Here is a 25938-nt window from a genome sequence, read left to right as displayed (position 1 = left end):
GTTGGCTAATGCAAAGCCTTAGCGTAGGAATGTCCCCCGGTTCAAACCCTGGCTGTGTTGAGTTAGCTAATCTCAGTCAGAGCTCTACAAGTGGCCTCATTGTTGCCAGGGCTCCTGTTCCTGATTGATATCCCCCAGCCTTACAAATGAAAGGCAAAGTATCAGAGGGCTGCGTGGAATCGAACATCAGTCCGAGTCAGCACCCTCCTGGGAGAAGTGGAGAAAATGCTTCTTTTTCAGATCAAAAGGTAGGGATTAGATTGAAGTTTTAATACCAAAGAGATCAGTACAGCACCATCGCTAATCACTAAAGGCTTTTTTTGAGGGTGGTGGGAAGGGCGAAGGGACAGCAAGGCAGAGGTATAGCAACCGTGTACTGAAATCTATCTCCTCTCTGACAGATAGGCTATTTTCATAGCACACAGCAGACCTGGTCAAGTAGGATTGCCAACCCTCCAGGATTTCCCTGGAATCTCCAGGAATTAAAGACTAATCTCCAGGACACTGCTGCGAACAAACCCACGAGAAAAATCATAGGGGCAATCATTTCTTTTTAATTTTCTGTAAACACTTTTGTTTATTAGTTATAAAAATATTGGGCATGGCAAAAAAGGCTGTTTGACTGACAGTCAAGAATCATCCAATTGTGGAATGAAGAGTCTATTCACTTTCCAATTGGCGTAGGAAGGTGGTGCATCATGAAGACGGACATGTCAGGCGACCAATGGCAGAAGTGTGGGATTGGGCAGTAACCTCCAGGAATATGTCCAACCAGAGTTGGCAACCCTATGGTCGAGTGGGTTGGGTCCTGAAACTTCAAGATGTACACAAGATTTTTTTTAAAACTAATGTTGCTACAAGTCAACTGTGGGGCACTGCAGGTTTAATGCAATACAGCTAGTGTACGTGGGGTGTCTATCTGCAATTTCAGTATTAAACAGTGTGTGGTATACAATTGCAGCATCATCACTAGCTGCTCAGACAATCGTTTCTCACAGGAAACACAGCACAGAATGAACTGGGCTAACTGTTATCCTGTGGTCCAACTGAAAACCAACACACACATCATCGTGTCAAATGCTTACACGAATAGTCCACAGTCCGTTCCAGACAGCCAACATTTACTTCTTGGGGGGTGGTGGAGGGGACATTTTTTGTAAAACTCTACACGAAGGAAGCCTGTATTGCAAAAAGGAACATTTCCCACTTTTTTTAGCCGAAATCAAACAGAAAACCTGTTACTGTATTTCAGCTTCCTGGTTATATCACTTGTCCTCACATGATCCTTCTCGACCTCAGAAGACAGTAGAATAAACATTCCAGTAGACCATGGGTTAGGTTATAAGCTGCTAAACAGATTCATCAAACACTAAACGAATAAGAGAACAGAAACAATAACACATTAGATTTACAGTATTTAAAAACTTAACTATCCTTCCCCTTAACATACAAAAATAATAGTCTCATCTCACTAAATTGTAGTGTAAAATGGACCAGACACAAAGTTCCTGAATATCAACCTTTATGTGGTGGTTTATTACTGACTGTCCACAGATTTTCCTTCTGGCCTATCTATCTCTTTCTTTGATGGTTTTAAACAAGTTGAACAAGACAGGCTAAGAAATGCTTTATCAAAAAAAATGATAGGAACAAAGAAAATTTAAATTAGTATTTCAAACTCAAAAAGTGCTGTCAAAGGTCTATTCAAACAAAACCCACAAGATGTTTGTATCTGAATTGAATGACTTGTCCCCCCTCCCTTAGACAAGGGCTATTGTATCAAAACAAACTAGGCCAGCCAGTAAAAGTGACTGGTATGTGGCTCCATATCAGCTGCAGATTGAAAAGGTTTCTCAGATTCAGGAGTGTCCAGAATTTAGAAGCTCACACTCAAAAGCATTATGCATTCCAGGCCAAGTGAAAAATGACTCCTCGATAACCAATCCATCAAAGCTAATAACGACAAGAACTCTCCTTTAACGTAGTAAAACGTCCCAAGGTGCTTCACAGGAGCGTTATCAAACAAAATCTGACACCAAACCACAAAAGGAAATATTAGGGCAGGTGACCAAAAGCTTGGTCAAAGAGGTGGGTTTTAAGCAGCATCTTAAAGGAGGAGAGAGAGGTAGAGAGGTGGAAAGGTTTAGGGAGGGAATTCCAGAGCTTAGGGCCCAGGCAGCTGAAGGCACAGCCGCCAATGGTGGAGTAATTAAAATCAGGGATTCGGCCAGAATTGGAGGAGCGTAGAGATCTCTAAGGGTTGTAGGGCTGGAGGAGGTTACAAAGATAGTGAGGGGCGAGGCCATGTGGGATTTGAAAATAAGGATGGGAATTTTAAAATCGAGGCGTTCCCAGACGGGGAGCCAATGTAGGTCAGCGAGCACAGTGGTGATGGGTGAAGGGGACTTAGTGCGAGTTAGGATACAGGCAACAGAGTTTTGGATGAGGTCAAGTTTATGGAGGGTGGAGGATGGGAGGCCAGCCAGGAGAGCATTGGAATAGTCAAATCTAGAGGTATCAAAGCCATGGATGAGGGTTTCCGTAGCAGATGAGCTGAGGCAGGGGCGGAGACAGGCGGTCACGGAGATGGAAGTAGGCGGTCTTGGTGATGGAGCAGATGTGAGGTCGGAAGCTCATCTCAGGATCAAATAGGACTCCAAGGTTGCGAACGGTCTGGGTCAGCCTCAGACAATGGCCAGGGAGAGAGAAAACTAAATACTTCTTGAACAGAAATTTTTCCTGCAATTCAATATCACGCCTGTTTCAAGGAGGTAGTTAATGTCAGTGAATCTGTCCAGTACACTGAAGCTGAATGAATACTTTTCAAGACTCACCAGTAGGTCCCAGTGGATGCTGTAATTAGCAATACTTCTGTAAATCTTAATGTACTTGCTGAGCATACCTCACCTACTAGGGGCAATTTTGAACTTCACTGCCCAAGTGGTAACCTGGTGAAGCAGATCATCAATAGAGGCACAGAGTACAAAAGTATGGACGTCATGATGAACCTTTATATAACACTGGTTCGGCCACAACTGGAGTATTGTGTCCAGTTCTGGGCACCGCACTTCAGGAAAGATGTGAAGGCCTTAGAAAGGGTGCAGAAGAGATTTACTAGAATGATTCCAGGGATGAGGGACTTCAGTTATGTGGATAGACTGGAGAAGCTGGTGTTGTTCTCCTTGGAACAGAGACGGTTGTGAGGAGATTTGATAGAGGTATTCAAAATCATGAAGGGTCTAGATAGAGTAGATAGAGAGAAACTGTTCCCAGTGGTGGAAGAGTCAATGACCAGAGGGCATAGACTTAAGGTGATTGGCAAAAGAACCAAAGGTGACATGAGGAAAAACTTTTTTACACAGCAAGTGGTTAGGATCTGGAATGCACTGCCCGAGGGGGTGGTGGAGGCAGATTCAATCATGGCCTTCAAAAGGGAACTGGATAAGTACTCGAAAGGAAAAAACTTGCAGGGCTACGGGGAAAGGGACTAGCTGGATTGCTCTTGCATAAAACCAGCGTGGACTCGATGGGCCGAATGTCTTCCTTCCATGCTGTAACCTTTCTATGATTCTATGATCTGGCAATTACCCCTCATGTGTCTTAAAATAGGAATCATATAGCCAGCAGGCGACTAAGTACTATTACTGACCACAGCAGGTTAAGTATACATACACAGAGTGATGGAGAGTAGGACACCAGTTCCAACCTACAATTTCTAATATGCCGAGTTCCTGATCCCAGGGCAACAACAGGAGATTGTGTTTCTCCTCCGCTGAGTGGAGAAACAGTAAAGAAAGAGAAAATCATTTAACAAAAGTAGAAGCCTTCCCTCAATGCATCAGAAGTCAATGCATCGTATGGTACAGTATTAAGGCCAGGAAGATCCCAGGTTTGAAACTTGATCTCAGCTCAGTCAGCTGATCTCAGTATCTTCGAGGGAGGTGGTTTGGAGGAGAAATAGTAGCAAGCACTGTCAAAACTGGTCTGTATGCCATGTTCTAACAGTGAAATCTAATGTAATTTTTTATAATCCATTGTCAGTAACACTGGAAGTCCTACACCATCACCACACTAGTATTCCATGAGTTTTCATGTCACTCAGCCCATCAACAATTAACTCACCCAATGTTTGCCTATAAATTAGACATTGTAACCATAAAGGGACACAGTTTCATCCTAGCAGAAAATTACATTCTGCAATACATGGTATAATGTTCCCTTTATAAAACATCAACCGACTTTACTGTACAGCAGATCCACTAAAATATATATCTATATAATATGCACACAAATTGTATTGCTTCCTAATACTTGATAGGTCTTATTTCCCATTATCACACTCAGGGATTGGCTTCAGGCCAGAGGGCACGAGTCCCGAAGACCCAGGAAGGTAGGACCTGGTGCTCCTGGCACTGAACTCACCGATTCTGTGGAAGGAAATGTTTTTTCCAGTTTTGGAAGCAGCACTACATGTACGTGCTGACCTCATTAGAACTTGTAACATTATGCAAATGTATTATAATAGGCCATACAATAAATTCCCCATGCTACGTTGCAGTGCAGCTCATTATTTGCTGAGCGTCTCTGGGAGGCCTGCTAACAGTTCGACGCAGAACTGTAGCACCTAAAGCTAGCTTGGCACTTGTGAGTGTTGCATTTTTACTGCTATTTTTGACTTGATTAACTGAACTTTGTGTACCAGACAGAGTGTATTTTTGTTGCCTGTTGCTTTATGCTGGTTTTATGCATTTTAAGCAATCTTTTGGTGCAAATTTCTTGCTGCCATCAGTTGCCACCCTCAGCTGCAACTACAGTACATGACGTGGTCATTTTATTGAGCCTGCCATTGATTGTCCTGGATTTAGAGGAGGAAGAGTCATTCCTGAAGAGGGAGAAAAGGCAGATACGATTGCACCTCAGGTGACTGATGCCCATCGTTTATGTGACATGTCCCAGGCACAACTACTCGGGAAAGTCAAAAGAGCCCTGCCCTCGCCATCAATAGCGAGCCAGTCACTGAGTTATGCCATCTACTCGAGCCTGACCTGCAGATTACATCTAACACAGGGATAGCCCTGCCCACTGTGGTCAAAGTCAGGATCGCATTGAACTTTTATATTACTGCCACATTTCAAGCCACCGCTGACGACATTTGCCAGATCAGACATCCGTATTCCATTGTTTCAAGTAGTTCACTAAAGCCACGTTTGCTAGGGACAATCAGTGCAGTACTGAGGGAATGCTGCACTGTCGGAGGTGCCATCCTTTGGATGAAATGTTAAACCAAGGCCCCGTCTGCCCTCTCAGGTGGATGTAAAAGACCCCACGGCACTATTTCAAACAGCAGGGGAGTTCTCCCTGGTATCCTGGGCAATACTTATCCCTCAACCAATCACGAAAACAGACTATCAGGTCATTATCACATTGCTGTTTGTGGGACTTTGCTCTGCACAAAATTGGCTGCTGCATTTCCTACATTACAACAGTGACTACACTTCAAAAGTACTTCATTGGTTGTAAAGCGCTTTGGGACGTCCTAAGGTTATGAAAGGCGTTATATAAATGAAAGTCTTTCTTTCAACAGTTTTGTCACTTCCATGATGGAAAGAACAACTAGGAAGGGCCTAGCACTTCTACCATGTGGCTTGGTTCCCCAAAGGGCAGAGCCTTCTTGATGGCATTCATGTAGTCATAAGGGCACCAAACAATAACACAGTGGCACATATGAATCACAAAGGACTTCATTTGATTTAGGTCAGATAGTCTCAGACCATCATAACAGACCCAGGCAGGTGGCTGCAAGATACTCCTGCAGCCACAAAACTTTAAACATAAGAGAGTCCATAGTGCCACAGTTATTTTAAGACAGGTGTCTGCTGGGGAACCTGAGTAACCCTTTCCTGTCCATCAGGAATCCCAAAACCAAGGCAGAGCAAAAACAAAAAGAGGCTTATTTACTCACCCAAATTCTGGTACAGGATACCACTGGGATCTTAAAGCAGCACTTCCAATGTCTGGGCAGATCAGGTGGAGTCCTACGAGCCTCCAATTCTCCCTTGGCAATGTAGGGAAAACACCTCTGGGGGTTGATTTTCACTGCCTTCGCCTGGCATAAATGGGGCGGTAACGGTCTCAAAATGGGGTCAGTAGCCTCACTGCCGGCTCCATTTTGAAAGGGGCCTACCACCAGGTGTCCAAAGCGCCCGCCTGAATCAGGCCATAGGCCCCTTTTAATATGGAAATCGAGGTCCTATGACACAAGTAGGACTCCAATTACCATTTTCGGTTGGAGCCGGTCAGAGCCTGCGCCGTGCTCCTCCGGGCCCACAAAAATAATCTGGTCTGCCGCCGCTCCGGGATTCTCACTCTGCGCGATCACAATGCCCCCCGCACCCCCCTCAACTTACTTTGCTGGCAGCCCAATCTGGAGGCCTCAATCCAGCGAGTTGCATCGGGACGGCTGTTTGGCCTCAAAATCGCGGGGGCTTCTCCCACAGAATATGGGTGGGCCGACCAGCGCGCTCCACCAGACTGTAGCCCAAAAGGCCAAAATACACCCCCTGGTCTCCATATTGCTTCAAAGCAGGGTAGATGAGAACTAGGCAGGAGGCTGCAATCGAACCTCCATCCTATCACTCTATGGTGTCACACCACTCCTTGGGCAATTTATGGCATTATCTAAACCCCAAGCTGATGAGTTACTGCCCAGTCATCGGTTGTATATATTGATGATTTGTTATGTAAGTGGGAGGCATTCAGAATCCTCTATACTGTGCAGCCTCACATTTCTGCACAACGAAACTCAAAGCTATTTGATAACAAAAGAGAAGGGAAGCTTTGTACTTATTTTCCTCTTGGTTAGTATTTACGTGTAATCATTTTTCAGACTTCAAACTGGAATTTCTCCGCAGCGCTGAGCGAGGGAGACTTTTCATTTCAGTCGTGCTTTACTTTTGCTTTTGGGGCCATCTAGTGGTGAATTCTGAAACACCAGAGAGCCGCAGCTTCAAGTATATGTTTCTCACAGTGAAGTCCATGGACACAACCTGGGGACAAGCCACAGTTAAGAGTCGGCAGAAACAGAACTGACGTGGATTTATTTCCTTTTCCAAGTGCTTTAAAGCTGTAATTTAATCTTGGGTTGATAGGATGAACATAACAACTTTCGACCTTAACCACCATTTTCTCTCGGACAGCAGGTGTTGGTAATGGAGGATGGCTGCACCAGAGCCACTGGGAGTGGAGGTGGTGTGGGCTGGTGCTTGGGGTGGGCGATCTCCTATCGGTACATGGCTGGCGGGATGGTCCACACCCCTGGGATCTACCTGCCTTTCTTCCACCAATTTCCCGGGCCACGGGAACTTTCCCATCTTTGCCAGATTTTCCATGCTTCCTTCGTCCTCTGCTATTCTGCTGTGACCATTTACACCTCCTCCGAACCCATGTTTTGTTTCTTTACTTGTCCCAATATCACTTCATTTTGCCTCGCACCATCATCACTTCTGTCATTTAATCACTCCTGCCTTCCACCCTATCACAGTTTTTTGTTCATTCCTCCCCGTCACCCCCTCCCCCACCAACCCCGTATCTCTGGCCCTGCACTTTCTTAAAAGCCGTTCATATTAACATCTTCCAGCTCCGATGACAGGTCATCGATCTGAAATATTAACTCGGTTTCTCTCTCCACAGATGCAGCCTCACCAACCGAGTGTTTCCAGCATTTTCTGTTTTTATTTCAGATTTCCAGCATCCGCAGTATTTTGCTTTCATATGAATATAAAGTATTTAGTTTCACCTGTTCCCTTCTCCCAGCTTCTCCGTCTCCATCGCATCTGTTCTGACGATGTCACCTTCCACACCAGTGCTTCCGATATGTCTTCCTTTTTCCTCAAATGAGGATTCCCCTCCACTCCACTCCACTGGAGTTGACAAGACTCTCGACCGTGTCTGTCCCATATACCGCACTTCTGCCCTCACCCCTTCCTCTTCCTCCCAGAACCATGATAGGGTCCCCCTTGTCCTCACCTTCCACCAGCCTCCACATTCAACGTATCATCCTCTGTCGTTTCTGCCATCTCCAGCGCGATGCCACCACCAATCACATCTTCCCCTCCCTTCCCCTTTCAGCATTCCGAAGGGACCACTCCCTCCGCGAGACCCTAGTCCACTCTTCCATCACCCCCAACACCCGCTCTCCTTCCCACGGCACCTTCCCGTGCGAGCACAGGAGATGCAATACTTGCCCCTTCACCTCCTCCCTTCCCACCGTACAGAGCCCCAAACACTTCTTCCAAGTGAAACAGCGATTTACTTGTACTTCTTTCAATTTAATATACTGTATTCGCTGCTCATGATGCAGTCTCCTCTACACTGGGGAGACCAAATGCAGATTGGGTGATTGCTTTGCTGAACACCTCCGTTCAGTCTGCAAGCATGACCCTGACCTGCCGGTTGCTTGCCATTTTAATTCTCTGTCCCACTCCCACTCTGTCCACGGCCTCTTACACTGTTCAATGAGGCTCAATGCATGCTCGATGAACAGCACCTTATCTTTCGTTTAGGCGCTTTACAACCTTTCAGACTCAACATTGATTTCAATAACTTCAGATTATAACCACTGCTCCCATTTCTTTTTTCGGACAGCAGGTGCTGGTAATGATTCTGCTGTTGCCATTTACAGCTCCTCCAGACCAATCTTTTGTTTCTTTACTTGTCCCATTATCACCCTCCTTGCCTTGCACCATCATCCCTTTTGTCATTTAATCACTCATGCCCTCCACCCCATCACAGACCTTCCCTTTTGTTCTTTCCTCCCCTCCCGCACCCCCCACCCACCTTTCACTGGCTCTGTACTTGCTTAAAAACTGTTTAATCTTTAACATCTTCCAGTTCTGACGAAAGGTCTTTGACCTGAAACGTTAACTCTGTTTCTTTCACCACAGATGCTGCCTGATTTGCTGAGCTTCTCCAGCATTTTCTGTTTTTACTTAGTTTTACCTGTGGTTCTCCCCTCAATTACTTGGAATCAATGATAAGCATTGAGCTTCTTTGGTGGCTCATGGGCACATGCACCACCTAGTGTAGTATTGAGGCATGGAGACCAGGAAGGTCCCCGTTCTGATCCTCAGTCTGTGCAAAGTTACCTGATCTAAACCAGAGTGGCAGTAAGGTTTCCACAATTGGTCCCAGTGCCCCAGGCTAGGGAAAGGGGGTTGGGGGAAAAGCAACCATGCTCCACTCCTGATCGTGATTCAGTGATCGTGCTGGTAAGTGCGCACGTTTGGATGTCAGATGAGGATAGGATCAGGCTTAGCTGTGATACCCTCAATGACAGAACGGCCAGTCAACTGTCATCCTAAGTGCTCATGCAACTTGCATTTATATCGCGCCTTTAATGTAAAGAACGTCCCAAGGTGCTTCACAGATACAGGCAAAGAAAACATTCAGCGAGCCAGGGCGAGAGAGGTTAGGAGGGTTGACCGAAAACTATGTTGAAGACACGGGTTTTGAGGTCTTTAAAAGGCGGAAAGGGAGGTGAGAGGCAGAGAGATTAGGGAGGGAATTCCAGAGAGTAGGTCCCAACTGGTTCTGTTACCAATGGTGGGACAAGAGAAGGGGGGGAATAAACAAAAAGGACAGACTCAGGATCGGAGCATTCCATAGGTATATAGGGTTGGAAGAGATTGCAGAGATAGGGTGGGGCAAGGCAGTGGAAGGATTTAAAGACAGGGACCAGGATTTTAGATTTAATCCATTGGAAGACAGGAAATCAAAGTGGGTCAGTGAGGATACATGAAGAATGGCAACTGGCGTGAAGTACTGTAGGGCTATCACCTCCCATGGAACTGTACTCCAGCACAAGTTGGCACCTTTAGAAGAGAAGGAAAAATTACAGCCTATGAGTCTGGCCTTGTGCTTTAGTGCAATTTATGCATTATTCTGTATATTGTTCATCCCTGACCATCCAATACTCAATGCACAGAGCATCTTTTAATTACACAGCACATGAACCAGAATACTTCATACAATTTCTCCACAGATGCTGCCTCACTTGCTGAGCTTTTCCAGCATTTTCTGTTTTTACTTCAGATTCCCAGCATCCGCAGTATTTTGCTTTTGATTTTCATACAATTAACCAACTACTTGATTAAGTGTAAAGATGATAAGTGAACAGAATTGTTATCCTGCATTTTCCTACTGCCTCACACAGACTGTATGCAAATTAGTCAGGGAGGATTAAAGTTACCGGTTTGTCACAGTGTGGCATGCTATGATTTTTATAACCTACTGTGACCAGTGTGATTTTTAAATACTGATGCACTTTCCAGCAAGGATCACTGGATAATGTTCAATAGTGGGAACTCTGGTTGATCCCCCTCCTCTCTCTACACAGCAGTGCAATCTGGGATTGAAGTCAGGAGTCAAGTGGGAGAACGCAGTGGGTTGGGATTGAAGTTGGGAGGCAGATGGGATGTAATAGCAGGAAGCCTGGGGCTGCCATCGGGATGCTTCTTCAGCGACCTGTCAGTCCAATTGTACAGAACATTCTGTTCAGTCTCCATAAGAACATAAGAACTGGGAGCATATGGCCCCTCGAGCCTGCTCTGCCATTCAATCAGATCATGGCTGATCTTCAACCTCAACTCCACTTTCCTGCCCGATCCCCATATCCCTTGATTCCCCCAGAGTCCAAAAATCTACCTATCTCAGCCTTGAATATTCTCAACAACTGGGGTAGAGAATTCCAAAGACTCACAACCCTCTGAGTGAAGAAATTCCTCCTCATCTCAGTCTTAAATGGCCGATCCCTTATCCTGCGACTATGCTCTCTACTTCTAGACTCTTCAGCCAGGGGAAACAATCTCTCAGCCTCTACCCTGTCAAACCCCATCAGAATCTTATATGTTTTAATGAGATCACCTCTCCTTCTTCTAAACTCCAGAGAGTATAGGCCCATTCTACTCAACCTTTCCTCATAGGACAACCCTCTTATTCCAGGAATTAATCTAGTGAACCTTTGTTGCACCACCTCTAAGGCAAGTATATCCTTCCTTAGATAAGGAGACCTAAATTGTATGCTGAATTCCAGGTGAGGTCTCACCAAAGCCCTGTACAATTGCAGTGAGACATCCTTACTCTTGTACTCCAACCCCCTTGCAATAAAGGCCAACATGCCATTTGCCTTCCTAATTGCTTGTTGTACCTGCATTCTAACTTTTTGTGTTTCTTGTACCAGGACACCCAAATCTTTCTGGACACCAATATTTAATACTTTCTCACCATTTAAAAATATTCTGTTTTTCTATTCTTCCTACCAAAGTGAATAACCTCACATTTCCCCACATTACACTCCATCTGCCACCTTCTTGCCCATTCACTTAACTTGTCTATATCCTTTTGTAGACTCTTTGGGGTCAATTTTCGGATGGCCGAGCGGGTGCGCTCGTGGCGGAGGGGATCCTAAAATTGGGGATTCCCGGAGCGGGTCCAGAGCCCGGCTCCAACCCGCCCACTTCCAGGTTCCCCAATGACACGAATCGGTGCGCGCGCAGCCCCCACATGCAGGACTCCCACCGGCAATCAAAGCCGGCGGGATCCCACTTAAGATCATTATCTGGGTCCTTGAGGTCGTTCACAGACCTCATTAGTTGGAGATTTTAGGAAGATTCGGATTTTGGACTACCCAGAGCGTGTTTCCCATACTGGGGGAAACACTCCCTGTTTAAACAGACATGTTGCCTCCAGCAGCCAGTGGCAGCTGCAAAGGTCCGTTTAACAGGTGCGGGGTAAACCCTCATTCATTGCAGCAGGGCACTCTGTCACCACAGACAAAGTTTGGCCTGCCGCACCGTTGCCTCCACACTCCAAAATATTAAATCATACCCTAAACTCTGCTGCCCAAACACATTTACCTACTTTGTGGACCCCCTCACTCTCACACCGTCAGGATTGGTGGGGGGGGGGGTTCCATTGCTGCATTTATCACTCCATTGGAGGACGAGCAACATCACCAGCCTCGCCAGGAATGCCATCCACCTCCGCCACGTGGAGCTACACAACACAGTGCTGCACAACAGGCACCTGCACAAAGTAGTCGTGCAACTACACATACACCCACTGTAGGGTGACCCAATGGGTGGCATCAAGGGTGTTCATGGAGAACCTCATGAAAGGGCATTATTGCACAAGCCAGTCAAGAATGGCTAAGATGTGGCAGTAGTGGTGACAATATAATATGTAATGTGAGTTGATCAGAAATCAAATATAAGTAAAAACCATGACAAACCCTCAATCACCCTTGTGCATCCCCTTCATGCTCACGACACGTTTGCCTTACGCTTCCTACTGCACATACGTGATGCATGCCCTGTGGCTGCAGCACAGGTAGTGGCAGGTTGGGTGAGGCTGACCGTGAAAGAGATGCATGAGAGGGTGAGTATGAGACAGAGCCATGAGGTTGTATAAGGATTGGGTTGAGTGGTAGTGGTGGGATGAGTACTGGCGAGGTGAGTAAGTGCAGGTAAGATGAGGATGAGCTTTGAGTGGGTGTGAGGAGTGATGTGATAGAGTAGCGTTGGCAGTGCAGAAGGAGATGTGGGGTGGGGGCGGTGATGTGGCAGACGGAGTGTAGGGGAATGAGTAAGTGTACTCACTTCGGCTGACCTACTTAGGTCATTGAAGCGCTTCCTGCACTGTATGCAGGTGCATGATATGTTGGTGGTGCTGGTGACCTCCTCTGCCACCTCGAGCCAGGCCTTCGTGGTGGCAGAGGCAGGCCACTTCCTCCCGTCCGCCGGGGAGAAGATCTCTGTCCTCCCCCTCACCCCATCCAGTAGGACCTGGAGTGAGGCATCATTATACCTGGGAGCAGCCTTCCCCCTGTGCTGCTCCATGCTGTAATTTTGGCTCCTTTCTGCAGCATCAGTCAATGGAGGACTGCCCCTTTAAAGGTTCCTCCAACTGACAGCCCATGATGCGGGTGTGCAGTCCACCGGCTGCGCAGCATTCCAGCGCGAAACCCGGAAGCCAAGGTAAGTGGTTTCAATTTACTCGCGGTTGCGTGGGGAACCCACTGATTTTACTGGGCGGGTTACCCACGCGCCCAGTCGACCCCCCGCTGGCAACCCCCCTCCCTCCTAATATCGGGTCCTTTGCGTCCTCCTCACAGCTTACTTTCCCACTTAGCTTTGTATCGTCAGCAAACTTGGATACGTTGCACTCGGTCCCTTCATCCAAGTCATTAATATAGATTGTAAATAGCTGAGGCCCAGGCATCGATCCTTGCGGTACCCTACTAGTTACAGCCTGCCAAACTGAAAATGACCCGTTTATCCCTACTCTGTTTTCTGTCCATTAACCAATCCTCTATCCATGCTAATATGTTACCCCCAACCCTATGAGCCCTTATCTTGTGTAACAACCTTTTTAAAAGCAAATTAAAAAGCAGGACTTCAAAGGTAGTGATCTCAGGATTACAACCAGTGCCACGTGCTAGTGAGTATAGGAACAGGAGAATAGACAGGATGAATGCGTGGCTGCAGGGATGGTGTAGAAGGGAGGGTTTTAGATTCCTGGGACATTGGGACCAGTTCTGGGGAAGGTGGGACCTGTACAAGCGGGACGGGTTACACCCGAGCAGGACTGGGACCAATGTCCTCGTGGGGATGTTTGCTAGTGCTGTTGGGGAAGGTTTAAACTAGAGTGGCAGGGGGATGGGAACCTGAGCGGGGAGTCAGAAGGGAATAAAGTTGAGAGCAGCAAGACAGGGGAAGACCCAGGGGAAATTTACAATACAAATAGTACAAACAGTTGTTCAAGAACAAGTGAAAGGGAAAAGCGTAGAGCAGCAGAAAGAAAATGTACTTTAGACAATACAGATAAAGTGAAAACTAGAAGGCATAAGGCAATTAACCAAGCATCAAAGCTGAAGGTCAGGCTAGGGTGTGTGGCCCAACTAAGAGTTCTATATACAAATGCACGGAGTATAAGGAATAAATTAAATGAACCACAGGTTCAAATTCAAATTGGAGGGTATGACATGATAGCTATTACTGAGACATGGCTGCAGGATGGGCAGGATTGGGAACTGAATATACCGGGTTATAAGGTCTACAGGAGAGACAGGGAAAATGGAAGAGGGGGAGGAGTAGCCTTAATGATTAGAGATGAAATCACTTCAATGATAAAGGAGAATATAATGAGAGGTAAGCAGCCAACAGAGACCTTATGGGTTGAATTGAGAAATAGGAAAGGATCTAAGACTATAGTGGGAGTTGTGTATAGGACCCCCGGCAACAGCTCTGAAGTGCTAGATTGTATAAATGCAGAGATTAGACAAGCGTGTAAGAAAGGCATAGTGGTCTTAATGGGGGACTTTAACCTTCACATAGATTGGGAAAAGCAGACTAGCAACTGTCAGAAAGGTAGTGAATTTCTTGAGTGTGTCCGGGATAGTTTTCTACAGCAGTATGTCCTAGAGGCAACAAGGGGGCAAGCCATACTAGATTTAGTAATGAGTAATGAACCAGATTTAGTTAACGGCTTAAATGTATGCGAACATCTATCCAATAGCAATCATAACATGATTGAGTTCAATGTAGTGTTTGAAAGGGAAAAAAGTGAGTCAGCTGCTAAGATTCTAGACTTGGGTAAGGCCGACCTCAATGGGATGAGACAGAGACTGTCCACAGTAAACTGGGCAAATCGGTCAATGGGTAAAACGACTGATGATCAGTGGGAAATGTTTAAAGAAACATTTAACGTGATACAGAATCGGTTTATACCCCTGAGAGGCAAGAACTCTACTTGCCAAAAAAAAAGCCATGGACAACTAAAGAAGTAAGGGACAGTATAAGACATAAGGAAAGGGCATACAAAAGGGCAAAAAATGGCACAGATCCTGGCGAATGGGAAAGATAAAAAGATTAACAAAGGGTCACAAAACAGATAGTAAGAGCTACAAAAAGAGTATGAAAAGAAACTTGCAAGGGATATCAAAACCAATACGAAGAACTTTTATAGTTACATTAGGAAAAAGAGGGTGGTCAGGAGCAGTGTTGGCCCCTTAAAAACTGAAAGTGGGGATATTGTCATTGACAATGGGGAAATGGCGGACATGTTGAACGATTACTTTACGTCAGTATTTACAGTAGAAAAAGAGGATAGCATGCCGGAAATCCCAAGAAAACTAATATTGAATCGGGGACAGGGACTCGATAAAATTAATATAAGTAAAGCAACAGTAATGAAGAAAATAATAGGACTAAAGAGTGACAAATCCCCAGGACCAAATGGTTTCCATCCCAGGGTTTTAAAGGAAGTAGGTGAGCACATTGAAAGATTATAGTTAGGGCATCTGCAAAGTTCTCTAGATTCAGGAACTGTCCCTCTAAATTGGAAAATTGCACATGTCACTCCGCCTTTTAAGAAAGGAGAGAGAGGGAAACCAGGGAATTATAGACCAGTTAGCCTAACATCTGTTGTGGGGAAAATGCTGGAGTCTATAATTAAGGATAGGGTGACTGAACACCTCGAGAATTTTCAGTTCATCAGAGAGAGCCAGCATGGATTTGTGAAAGGTAGATCGTGCCTGACAAACCTGATTGAATTTTTTGAAGAGGTGACTAAAGTAGTGGACAGGGGAATGTCAATGGATGTTATTTATATGGACTTCCAGAAGGCATTTGATAAGGTCCCACATAAGAGACTGTTAGCTAAGATAGAAGTCCATGGAATCGAGGGAAAAGTACGGACTTGGTTAGGAAGTTGGCTGAGCGAAAGGCGACAGAGAGTAGGGATAATGGGTAGGTACTCACATTGGCAGGATGTGACTAGTGGAGTCCCGCAGGGATCTGTCTTGGGGCCTCAATTATTCATAATATTTATTAACAACTTAGATGAAGGCATAGAAAGTCTCATATCTAAGTTTGCCGATGACACAAAGATTGGTGGCACTGTAAGCAGTGCAGATGAAAACATAAAATTACAAAGCGATATTGATAGATTAGGTGAATGGGCAAAACTGGGGCAAATGGAATTCAATGTAGACAAATGTGAGGTCATCCACTTTGGATCAAAAGAGGATAGAACAGGGCACTTTCTAAATGGTAAAAAGTTAAAAACAGTGGATGTCCAAAGGGACCTAGGGGTTCAGGTACATAAATCATTGAAGTGTCATGAACAGGTGCAGAAAATAATCAATAAGGCTAATGGAATGCTGGCCTTTATATCTAGAGGACCAGAGTACAAGGGGGCAGAAGTTATGCTGCAGCTATACAAAACCCTGGTTAGACCGCACCTGGAGTACTGTGAGCAGTTCTGGGCACCGCACCTTCGGAAGGACATATTGGCCTTGGAGGGAGTGCAGTGTAGGTTTACTAGAATGATATCCGGACTTCAAGGGTTAAGTTACAAGGAGAGATTACACAAATTGGGATTGTATTCTCTGGAGTTTAGAAGGTTCAGGGGTGATCTGATCGAAGTTTATAAGATATTAAGGGGAATGGATAGGGTGGATAGAGAGAAACTATTTCCGCTGGTTGGGGATTCTAGGAGTAGGGGGCACAGTCTAAAAATTAGAGCCAGACCTTTCAGGAGCGAGATTAGAAAACATTTCTACACACAAAGGGTGGTCGACCTTTCGGAACTCTCTTCCGCAAACGGCAATTGATTCTAGCTCAACTGCTAAATTTAAATCTGAGATAGCTAGCTTTTTGGCAATCAAAGGTATTAAGGGATATGGGCCAAAGGCGGGTATATGGAGTTAGATCACAGATCAGCCATGATCTTATCAAATGGCGGAGCAGGCACGAGGGGCTGAATGGCCTACTCCTGTTCCTATGTTCCTATGTAGCACCTTATCGAATGTCTTTTGAAAATCCCAATATACTACATTCACTAGTTCCCCTTTATCTATCCTGTTAGTTCCATCCTCAAAAAAACCTCTAATAAATTTATCAAACACAATTTCCCTTTTATAAAACCATGTTGACTCTGCCTAATCATATTATGATGTTCTAAGTTCCCTGTTACCACTTCCTTAATAATGATTCCAGCATTTTCCTGATGACTGATGTCAGGCTAACTGCTCTGTAGTTCCCTGTTTTCTCTCTCCCTCCTTTCTTGAATAGCGGAACTACATTTACTACCTTCCAATCCACGGGGAACGTTCTAGAATCTAGGGAATTTTGGAAGATCATAACCAACGCATCCACTATCTCTGCAGCCACCTCTTTTAGAACCCTTGAATGTAGGCCCTCGGGTCCAGGGGATTTATCAGGTTTTAGTCCCAGACTCCAGACTGAATAGTTCACATTCTGAAGGCAAACCAATAAAGGAATCTCAAATGTGCTGTAGCCCTCCTTCTAATTGGGCAGCTGCTGCATGAAAACAGTATTCCAATTGGGCTACATAATAGACCTCCTTCTGAGTGGAAAATTAGACGACTTGGGCTGTAGAGCTCTGGATTAAACAGAGTTTGTAAGGAATGGAACGTGGAAGTTGGTGAGTAGAGTATTAGAGAAATCAATCCTTGTGCCGTGGATGAAGGTTTCAACAGGAGAGGAGGTGGGTGAGATAGGGCACAAGATAGGGCCATCAGGAGGTGGAAGAATGACGTGTGTATTTCATTGGTCGAGAAATGTGCGTTGCGATTGGACAGAACAAGATGCTGGACGTCATGGGCGGCAATTTGAAACAAATTGTTTGCTCGATCAGTTCAAAACTGGACAAATGGAAACCTGGGCATTTAACATGAAAAGAAGCATATAAATTCAAGACTGTTAAAGTCACCAACAGATATTAAAAAGTTTACGACGTGATACAAGAGGCCAGCTCACTAGTATACTGTTCTTCCATCTCTGGAGTCTGGGTTCAAATCCATCCCAGACTAATGGGAAGAAAGACTCCTCCCTTTGTTAGTTGTGAGCATCTTGTAGGACACGAGGTTCAGCTTAGATCCATTTGTCCATAGCACAAAACTGCCCGGCACAACTCACTTAGAGAAAGAGGAAACATCACATTGATACAGTAAGGAGAAAGTGTGGGGAGCACTCCTTCCGTGGCAGGGTAAAGAGATTTACTTTGCAACTGGCTGTGCTATACTTGTATGTACTTTTCTCTGGCAATGGGCACCCAAAGTGGCCTTCACAAGATGGGAAAGGACAGTCGGCCTGTCTTAACTCATCCATCCTAAAGGAAAAACCTACAGTCCCACCATTACACCATCCAATCGGCTCTTGAATAACGCTCAAGGTTTTCTCCTCCACTGCTCTTTGTGGATCTATTCCAACTGTCAAATACCCCTCGTGAAGAAATTCTTCCTGACATCGCTCCTAAATTTGCTGATCATCACTTTGAACCTGGTCCTACTTCAGCTTTACCTTGAAGTAATGTTCCAAGTTTACTTTTTCTATACCGTTTAATATCTATAAACAAGATTCCCCCTCATTCACCTTTGTTTGAGGATAAGGAGCCCCATTTCTCCATTCTACCCTCTGATTCTGGGTGCTCTTCTCTGAAGTGCCTCCAGGACTTGAAAGTTTTCTCTTATGTCAGTAAAATGGAGGGATGTCAGAGATCCATTAATTGATCAGTGTGCTCACAGCAGACCCCATTGTATTCACAGGTGGGTCTGGTTATGTATTTTACTGGACTTTACATCATTTCTTACCCATCATAATGATTGCAAGGATAATATTACAGATTTCCTGCAGGATTCTAGGCCCAATCGCCAGTAGCAAACCTCCAACCAATTCGATCCAGCCCACAGCTATTAGGTAATGCATGGGCTCTATCTTGATACCCAGGTCGTTTAATGGGAACACTGCAGCAAACTTCACAAACTCATCTTTCTGTTGAAGAAACACAGATAAAGGGAAAGAAAATCAACAACATTGCAAAGCAAGAGACAAAGAACCTTAGAAATATAGGAAGAGGCCATTAAGCTAACAAGCTTATCTCTTTTCTTAGATCAAGCCCACCAGTCCACCTTTTCAATATATCCCTCAATATCTTCTCTCTCCAGAAACACATCCAATTGTCTTTTTAACCCATTTATATCATTTTCTTAAGTGGCCTCAACTAGTTACTTATTCCATAACTATTACACTTTAGATAAATAAGTTTCACTAGACTTCCCTTCTTACTCCTAACATCCTCATTTTAAATTTGTGCGCCCTCAACCCTTTGCCATAGTGACCAATCTGCCTGGATCAACTTCACCCAATCCTCCAGATGGGGTCTGACCAACTTTGCTTACTCTTTGCTTTAAACCCATTACTTGTGAACTATCATATAAACATGAAGGAGAATAGGAGAGAGCTATCACTTGGCCATTGGTGCCCACCTCCTGGCTGCCAGCTGAAGGGCAGCATGGTGGTGGCTGGTAGTTGTCTCTCTACCCTCTCTACCAGACAGGGCGCGTGGCCCTACATGGGGGGGAAATTGGATGCTCATCAAGACGAGGGCTTTTAGTATAAGGGAATGGATTTTTTCTCCCATTTTGTGTAACCGGTGTTAGCATCAAACACACCCAGGCCAGGTAGAGTGCAGTCAGCAGCAGGCACTCTGCCCCAATCTAAGAACACTCCTACTACACAAATGTGACACTGTCACTTCCCACAATAGCCATCCTTCTGATTCTTTTGAGTAAACTTTCCAATTTGGTGTTAGCTTGTGCCAATCAGGTGCAGGTTTGTCCTCTGAACCCACTCCCATTTAGAACTGGATTGACATTGTGCAAGCTCATTTCATGCAGAGCCATTACGGCCAGTATTCCCTAAGTTTGGGCTGTATCCAACCACAGGCCTGAGAGATTAAAGTGCAATACTTGAAAACACTGCACCACCCAGACTGAGGTAACAACCTCACAAACATAGGGGAAAAAACGTTCGCTATAAATTCTGAGACATACAACATACCTGAACTGTACAGTCTTTCATTTGTACATTTTCAGAGAATCTCAGCCACAATTTTAAGCACAGAAACTTTCACTGAAGTCTGGGAGAACAGGCGTGCACGTCCTGTAATTAAAGCGGTTTAATCTTTTTCCTGCCCATAGAATATTAACGGGAAGGATTTCCTCTTTTCAGTATTTTTAATGAGATTGTAAATGCACGTGTAAAGATTTGGTTCTAAATAGCCAACAGAGGAAATCTCCCCCTCTTCCTGACAAAGAGTTCTTTGTCAGTAAGGAAGCTCTACTTTAGATCTCCACTCGAGGTTACCCTCCCCATCTCCCGGGCATCGGCCAGTGCCACTGGGTCACGAGGTGCTCCTGTAATGCAGCTGACCGCCTTCTGAATTTTCCCTCTCCTGTTGCCTGGCAGAATTCCCACTTTAGCCAACAAGCTAAAGTGGGGAACTGCTGGACTTAACTTATGTTGTACCATCATACTGCATATGATACTAACAAGCCGTTACTATTTACTACAAAGATTTTAGTTTAAAAATTTTCTCCGCTTATCCTCTCCCCTAAACCCCTCCTCTCCCAACACAGGTTTGGAATTCTACAGCCTGCAGCTGGCCAACCAGTACCTCACCCAAGTGGCAATTTTCCAAGTGAAGGCCTGGTCTAGTAGGGGCTGAAATATCAGTGTATGCTATTTCTAGTGTCCTGGTTAACACACTCAAACTAAATTCTGTGTTTTGCTATATTTGAAATGATTAACCACTAAGTGAAAATGGTGCACAAAAAGCATTTGATGCAAATACATTAACCAGTCTGCTAAAAGTAGCACTCAGAGAAATGTCAATCCTCTAGTCCCTATTACTTTATCTATGGTGACGGCCATCACAACTACACCTTTCCAGCTTCGATTACCAGAGAGAAACCCACATAAACGCAAACCACACTGCACAGAGTTGAGACGGCTGCACGTTGAGCGCAGGTCACATTCTGGGACAAATTGCTGTATGACATGAGGTCAGTGAATTGAAATAAATTCCATCTGTTCCCAGTACTAAGCTTCTGACCCCACTATGGAAGGGGACAGATTAAGGGGTGCAAGCTGGCAGCCCATGAGGGCTGCTGGGAAAAAAAGGTTGCAGCATTTAAAAGGTAAAGTGGCCACATGAGCAGAAATCTTGGAATAGTGTTTTTCATCTTTAATTTGCTAAAATCTTTTAATATTTGTCAGCCTTTCTAAAAATTTATATGGGGTGGGAGGCAAAAAAAGTGCAAAGGAGACAAAACCGTGACAGGCCATAAGGAACGCAATGTCGAGGCGTGAATCGGAAGCATTGGACTAGTGATGGAATAATGCAGACCCTAGCCCCATTTAATGGCTGGGGAAGTGGACATGATGCTACAGAGAGGAGTGAGAGGGGCGCACCTCCCACAAGTTGGCAGTTCGCCGTGCCCAACTGAAAGTGGCAGGCCAGCCGGATGCTGTGTATGATAGTCTGCAGGACCCGGGGACAGAAGAGGGAGAAGATGGCATACCATCAAGGAACGAGATTACCCAACGGTACAATGTACCAAATTGATGGTGCAAGATTACATGCTACAAAATGTTGCCTTTCAACCCATCCCGCATGTATCACTAGCCCACATCAAACCCCCTGCATAACCTTTCATTGCATCTCATACATACTCAATATTTCAGCAGGGCACACATTCCAGCTGCGTCTTACAATGGAAAGCTTTGCCACGCTCACATCTTCCAAGAACTTCACACATTAAACCACTGTAGCACAAACACGGTCATGTATTGATTCCCAGGATGGGCTTCTGGTTGGGCACAGGACAGCCATCAATGACCTCGCACTTTGGGGAATGCAGTGCGGTGGCACTGGGCAGCTGTGTCATGCTATTCGGTGGGAGCGAAGACAGAAGAGCAGGCTATGCTGACTGATGCATCAGGCACCTTTTTGATCCATGAGCAGCGCATTGACTGTTATTGCAGTGTTTGCTGTAATAAGGCACAATTGAGGGCGGTGCCAATGTTGCAATTTGCCTGGAGGCGTGCTTGCTCCAGATGGCAAAGCTCTTAAACTGGCATCCTGCTGACCTACAAGACGTTGAGGCAGTATCCACAGTTATTGGCAGGTAGGTGAGCCAAGGTCTGCACATATGTTTGGGGCCTGCTGATTTCTCCACAATCCTTCTTTCATCTTCTACCATCTAAACCATGAAAAACAAATTTAGCACAAGGAGTAAAAAATAATTGGCCAACTAAAATTTTTTTTGAAATGTTAAAAAATTTGAATATCAAAACTATGAAAAAGATCTGTAATAACAGCAACACTACACTGAAACAATTGAAAAAATAAAAAGCAAAAAGGTTTTGCCACTCTAAAGAGCTCATGTGTGCAGAAAGCTTCTGTTGATCCCATTCCAAAGGGAAAAGAGCAAAGCTGGCACCAGTACTGCACTATGGTGTTATGTGCTCTTTCTAATATTTTTGCCTGAATCCTAAGCCCTTAGTGAGATTTGCTCAAGACTTGTGCCCAAGCTCTCAGCACCATAGGCTTTTCCCAATTGCATTATGCCATGCTGGGGCACAGGAGCACATTATCTGCCCTCAGGTGCCAATTTCTCCCCCTCCCTAATCCATGGGTGATCGCACTAACTGTAGTGCCTCAACTGTTGCTCTGGCTGAATTGGGCTATCTCAGCACAGAGCAGGGATCAAATCAGAGACGTTCCTGGTCAGTGTGCCTCACTCTGCATGCAGGACAACTCCAAGGAGATGTTTCTGGTGAACATTTTTAACAAGTAAAGTAAATGCAGTAATCAATCCACAGAAATCATTTACATCAAAGAAGCTCCTGCTCTCACTCCAACTGAGCAATATGTAATGCCCTCAAGTCTTAGTGAAGGGCCAACCACAACTGTGTCAATCTGTCTGGAGCGAAGTTCAAAAAGCAAAGTGGTAATCAATAGTTATATCTCGGTTATGTAAACTGCCGCTAAAAGCTCTAACAGCACTCTTACCCTTGAAGCTATTCACAAACAAATCGATGAACAGTCAAACTTTGAACCCACCAACGCGAGACTTACACCTTCACTGGTCATTAATAGAGACTCAAGCCCTGAAATTATGCCTTATGAATATTAGTACACCAATACTTAACACATTCGTATGAAACTGTGTCTTCTATTTTAATGGAATGGAGGAGAATTTTCATTCAATCTAGGTAAATATTTGGATGCTAATAATGGTAGATATAATTTCAAAACCTCAGAGTTTTAATAAACAACTGTTTTTCCAGAGGCTACTTGCTTCATTCCTGGAATAGTCTACACTTACTCCCACTCATGTGGGGACCTTAGCTCATGAATAATTCAGTCTGTGCTCTTCTACAATAATCTCACACCTCCGCAAGTAGCACGCCAGGGGGTGTTCAAGATTTAACTGCCCGAATTTGATTCAGACCTGGTGAGGAAAACCAAACTTCTAATTAGAAGGGAAATTCCAAACTGCAAATAACTTTAATAGAACATTCACCCAATGTCTAGTCTTTTTAAAAAAAAAATTTGATTTACACAGGACAAGTTTTGTGGTAGATGTTTTCCACTTACTGAGAGCAGCTAATCATCGCAGTGGGGAAATCATCACAAGAGCAACCTTATGTCACCAGGCCATACCACTTATTGGGGTTGAAAAAGCATTTGTCCTCTTTCAACAGAGTGCGACTTGTAATCATTAACATGCACAAAAACATGAACTTGGCTTCAGTTTAAGCAGTCATCAGATTTGCATTTTCAGAAATCTCCAAATTAAAAGGATTTCCTGCTCACTCGTACTTGCTCTCTTCTTCCCAGCAATAAACGAACATACAACTGGTAAAACATACAAAGGCAATACACTGCAGACCATATACAATTAATGGAAAATATTACAATAAATGCAATTTAGTACTTGCAGTTACAGCGTTTTCAATTGCTTTAAGCTGTTGTCTATAAATTTATGAGGAATGCTAATAAACCGCATCGATCATTCAACCATCCGCCATGTTCTAGCTAACCTGGTGGTATGGCTAGACGACCTCCTTACTTAGAGATAGATGGTGAGCCCACAACTGTGTTACAAAGTGGCAATTATCAACAGGGATGGAGTGAGGACAAAGGGCAAACAGATGGCACAAGATGGAGACTGCTGACCATATGGAAAGCTGCAAACAGCGGCCGCTTAATAGTGGAAAACCATGTAACACAAACAAAGGAACTGAAACAACTGCAACCAGATGAACTAAAATTTCCTTCAGAGGTGCACAGCTGTGAGAACCTAATGAACATCAGGAAACATGTGGGAAAACAGATTATGCAAGTTACCTATTTTCTTTGCTTTCTTGCTGAAGTCACAAGCACTGACCCGGTTTTAAGTTTACATTAAGGGAAAATAAATAAGACCAGGTATTACAGCTGTGTAATGAAGCAGGTCAGATAAAGATTTGTTTTGGCAAAACTCATTTTAGATTGTTAACATTTATAGAGAATGTGTAAACAGGTCTCAGTAGAAATGGTGACTGTAGTACACATCCATTTTATAAATAAAAGGCTAATAGTAAAAGCTTTGGGATCAGATGTCTGTAAACATGCTTGGGGATCAGACGGCCTGAAGGCTGTAGATCCTGTGGCTAGAATCACGTTGCAAATACACGCAGAATCCTTGGATGCTTGAACACAAGACTTCTATGTAGAATTGGCTTATACTGACATTGATAGTTAAACCTACTGAGAAATAGCCCAAAATATGTGCCAGGATGCAACTCAGCTAAAGTGCCTGGGAATGCAAAGGAGTACAAGTGGTCTAGAATCAGTCTGCTCACCAGATCGATAGAGTTTGCTGGGAGCAGTGACTAAAAGCAAACTTTCAATATGCATGAGTCAGCATATCTGTCAGATCAGAGACACAACATAGGAATCCATGGTAGATGAAAGAGTTGCTACATAAGCTTATGGATAAAACCAGATAAGACATGCCAATCCGTAAAGTGAACAGAAATTAGTTTGGCTTTTACTTTAAGAAATGTAGATTTTATTGGATTAGAACTAACTCCTGACTGCTGAATGGAAAACGTATCTGAATGGTGATAGTTATTTCTATAAAATGTGCCATCCAATGAGAAACTCCCCAGAAGATAATTCTAACGTTGGGCTGCAGAGGCAAAACACCTTAAAGAGAGGAGTGATACAAGATTCATAGAATATGACTGCACAGGAGGCCGCCATTCGGCCCGTCGTGCATGTGTCGGCTCTTTGGAAGAGCTGTCCAATTCAGTCCCACACCCCAGCTTTTACCCCATAACCCTGCAAATTAATCCTCTTCAAGTACATGTCCAATTGCCTTTTGAAAATTCCTATGGAATCTGCTTCCACCTCCCTTTCAGGTGGTGCATTCCAGATCTTAACAACCCTCTGTGTGAAAACATTTCTCTTAATTTCGCCTCTAGTTCTTTTGCCAATTATTTTAAATCTATGTCCTCCGGTTACTGACCCACTTGCCAGACAAAACAGATTCAGAAACTTAAAAATAGAAAAAGTACAAGAATTGATCTTATGAAGCACGACATGAAGCAAAGTGTAAACTCGATAAGTACCGAAAACTCTCAAAATGGCAAAGTATTTCAAATTTAAAATAAATGCCAATTACCCCAGATAAAGGGGCAGTGAGTTTACATAAGGCTGTGATACTAGACAATAGCCTAAGTCCTGCAATTCTCACAGGCAATTACAAAGCCATATTTAGGTTGCAGCCTGATGCAGTTCAGATTCTAGGAGGAGTGATATCAACTTGACCTCCCCGAGTTGCTCTCCTATTTTGATATTTCAGATTGCTGCCAGTCTTCCGAAGGTTGATCAGCTACACGGAGGCCAACACGTCTGGAATGTCCAGAAAACTGAAGCGATAAAAAGATAACCATCCCTTTTGTTGTTACAGCTGGATGACACAGTTGCAATTATATTGATGTCATGCACAGTGATGTGACAAAA

At 44.4% G+C, this 25938-nt stretch overlaps 1 protein-coding gene across 2 annotated transcripts in view; it reads right to left on the bottom strand.

Moving 5' to 3' along the window:
* Nucleotides 1-25938, bottom strand: part of LOC137342530 (transmembrane protein 35B-like) — a 51404-nt gene that overhangs the window by 19074 nt on the left and 6392 nt on the right. For both annotated transcript variants that reach the window (XM_068006466.1, XM_068006467.1), the window contains exon 2: nucleotides 18671-18851. In XM_068006466.1, the coding sequence (XP_067862567.1) occupies nucleotides 18671-18851 (181 nt within the window). The remainder of the gene's footprint in view (nucleotides 1-18670; nucleotides 18852-25938) is intronic.

This window comes from Heptranchias perlo, chromosome 26, assembly GCF_035084215.1.
Source record: "Heptranchias perlo isolate sHepPer1 chromosome 26, sHepPer1.hap1, whole genome shotgun sequence".
NCBI classification, from domain to species: Eukaryota; Metazoa; Chordata; class Chondrichthyes; order Hexanchiformes; family Hexanchidae; genus Heptranchias; species Heptranchias perlo.
Note: the sequence above shows the minus strand (reverse complement) of the source record. Positions and strands in the feature narration are given on the sequence as shown.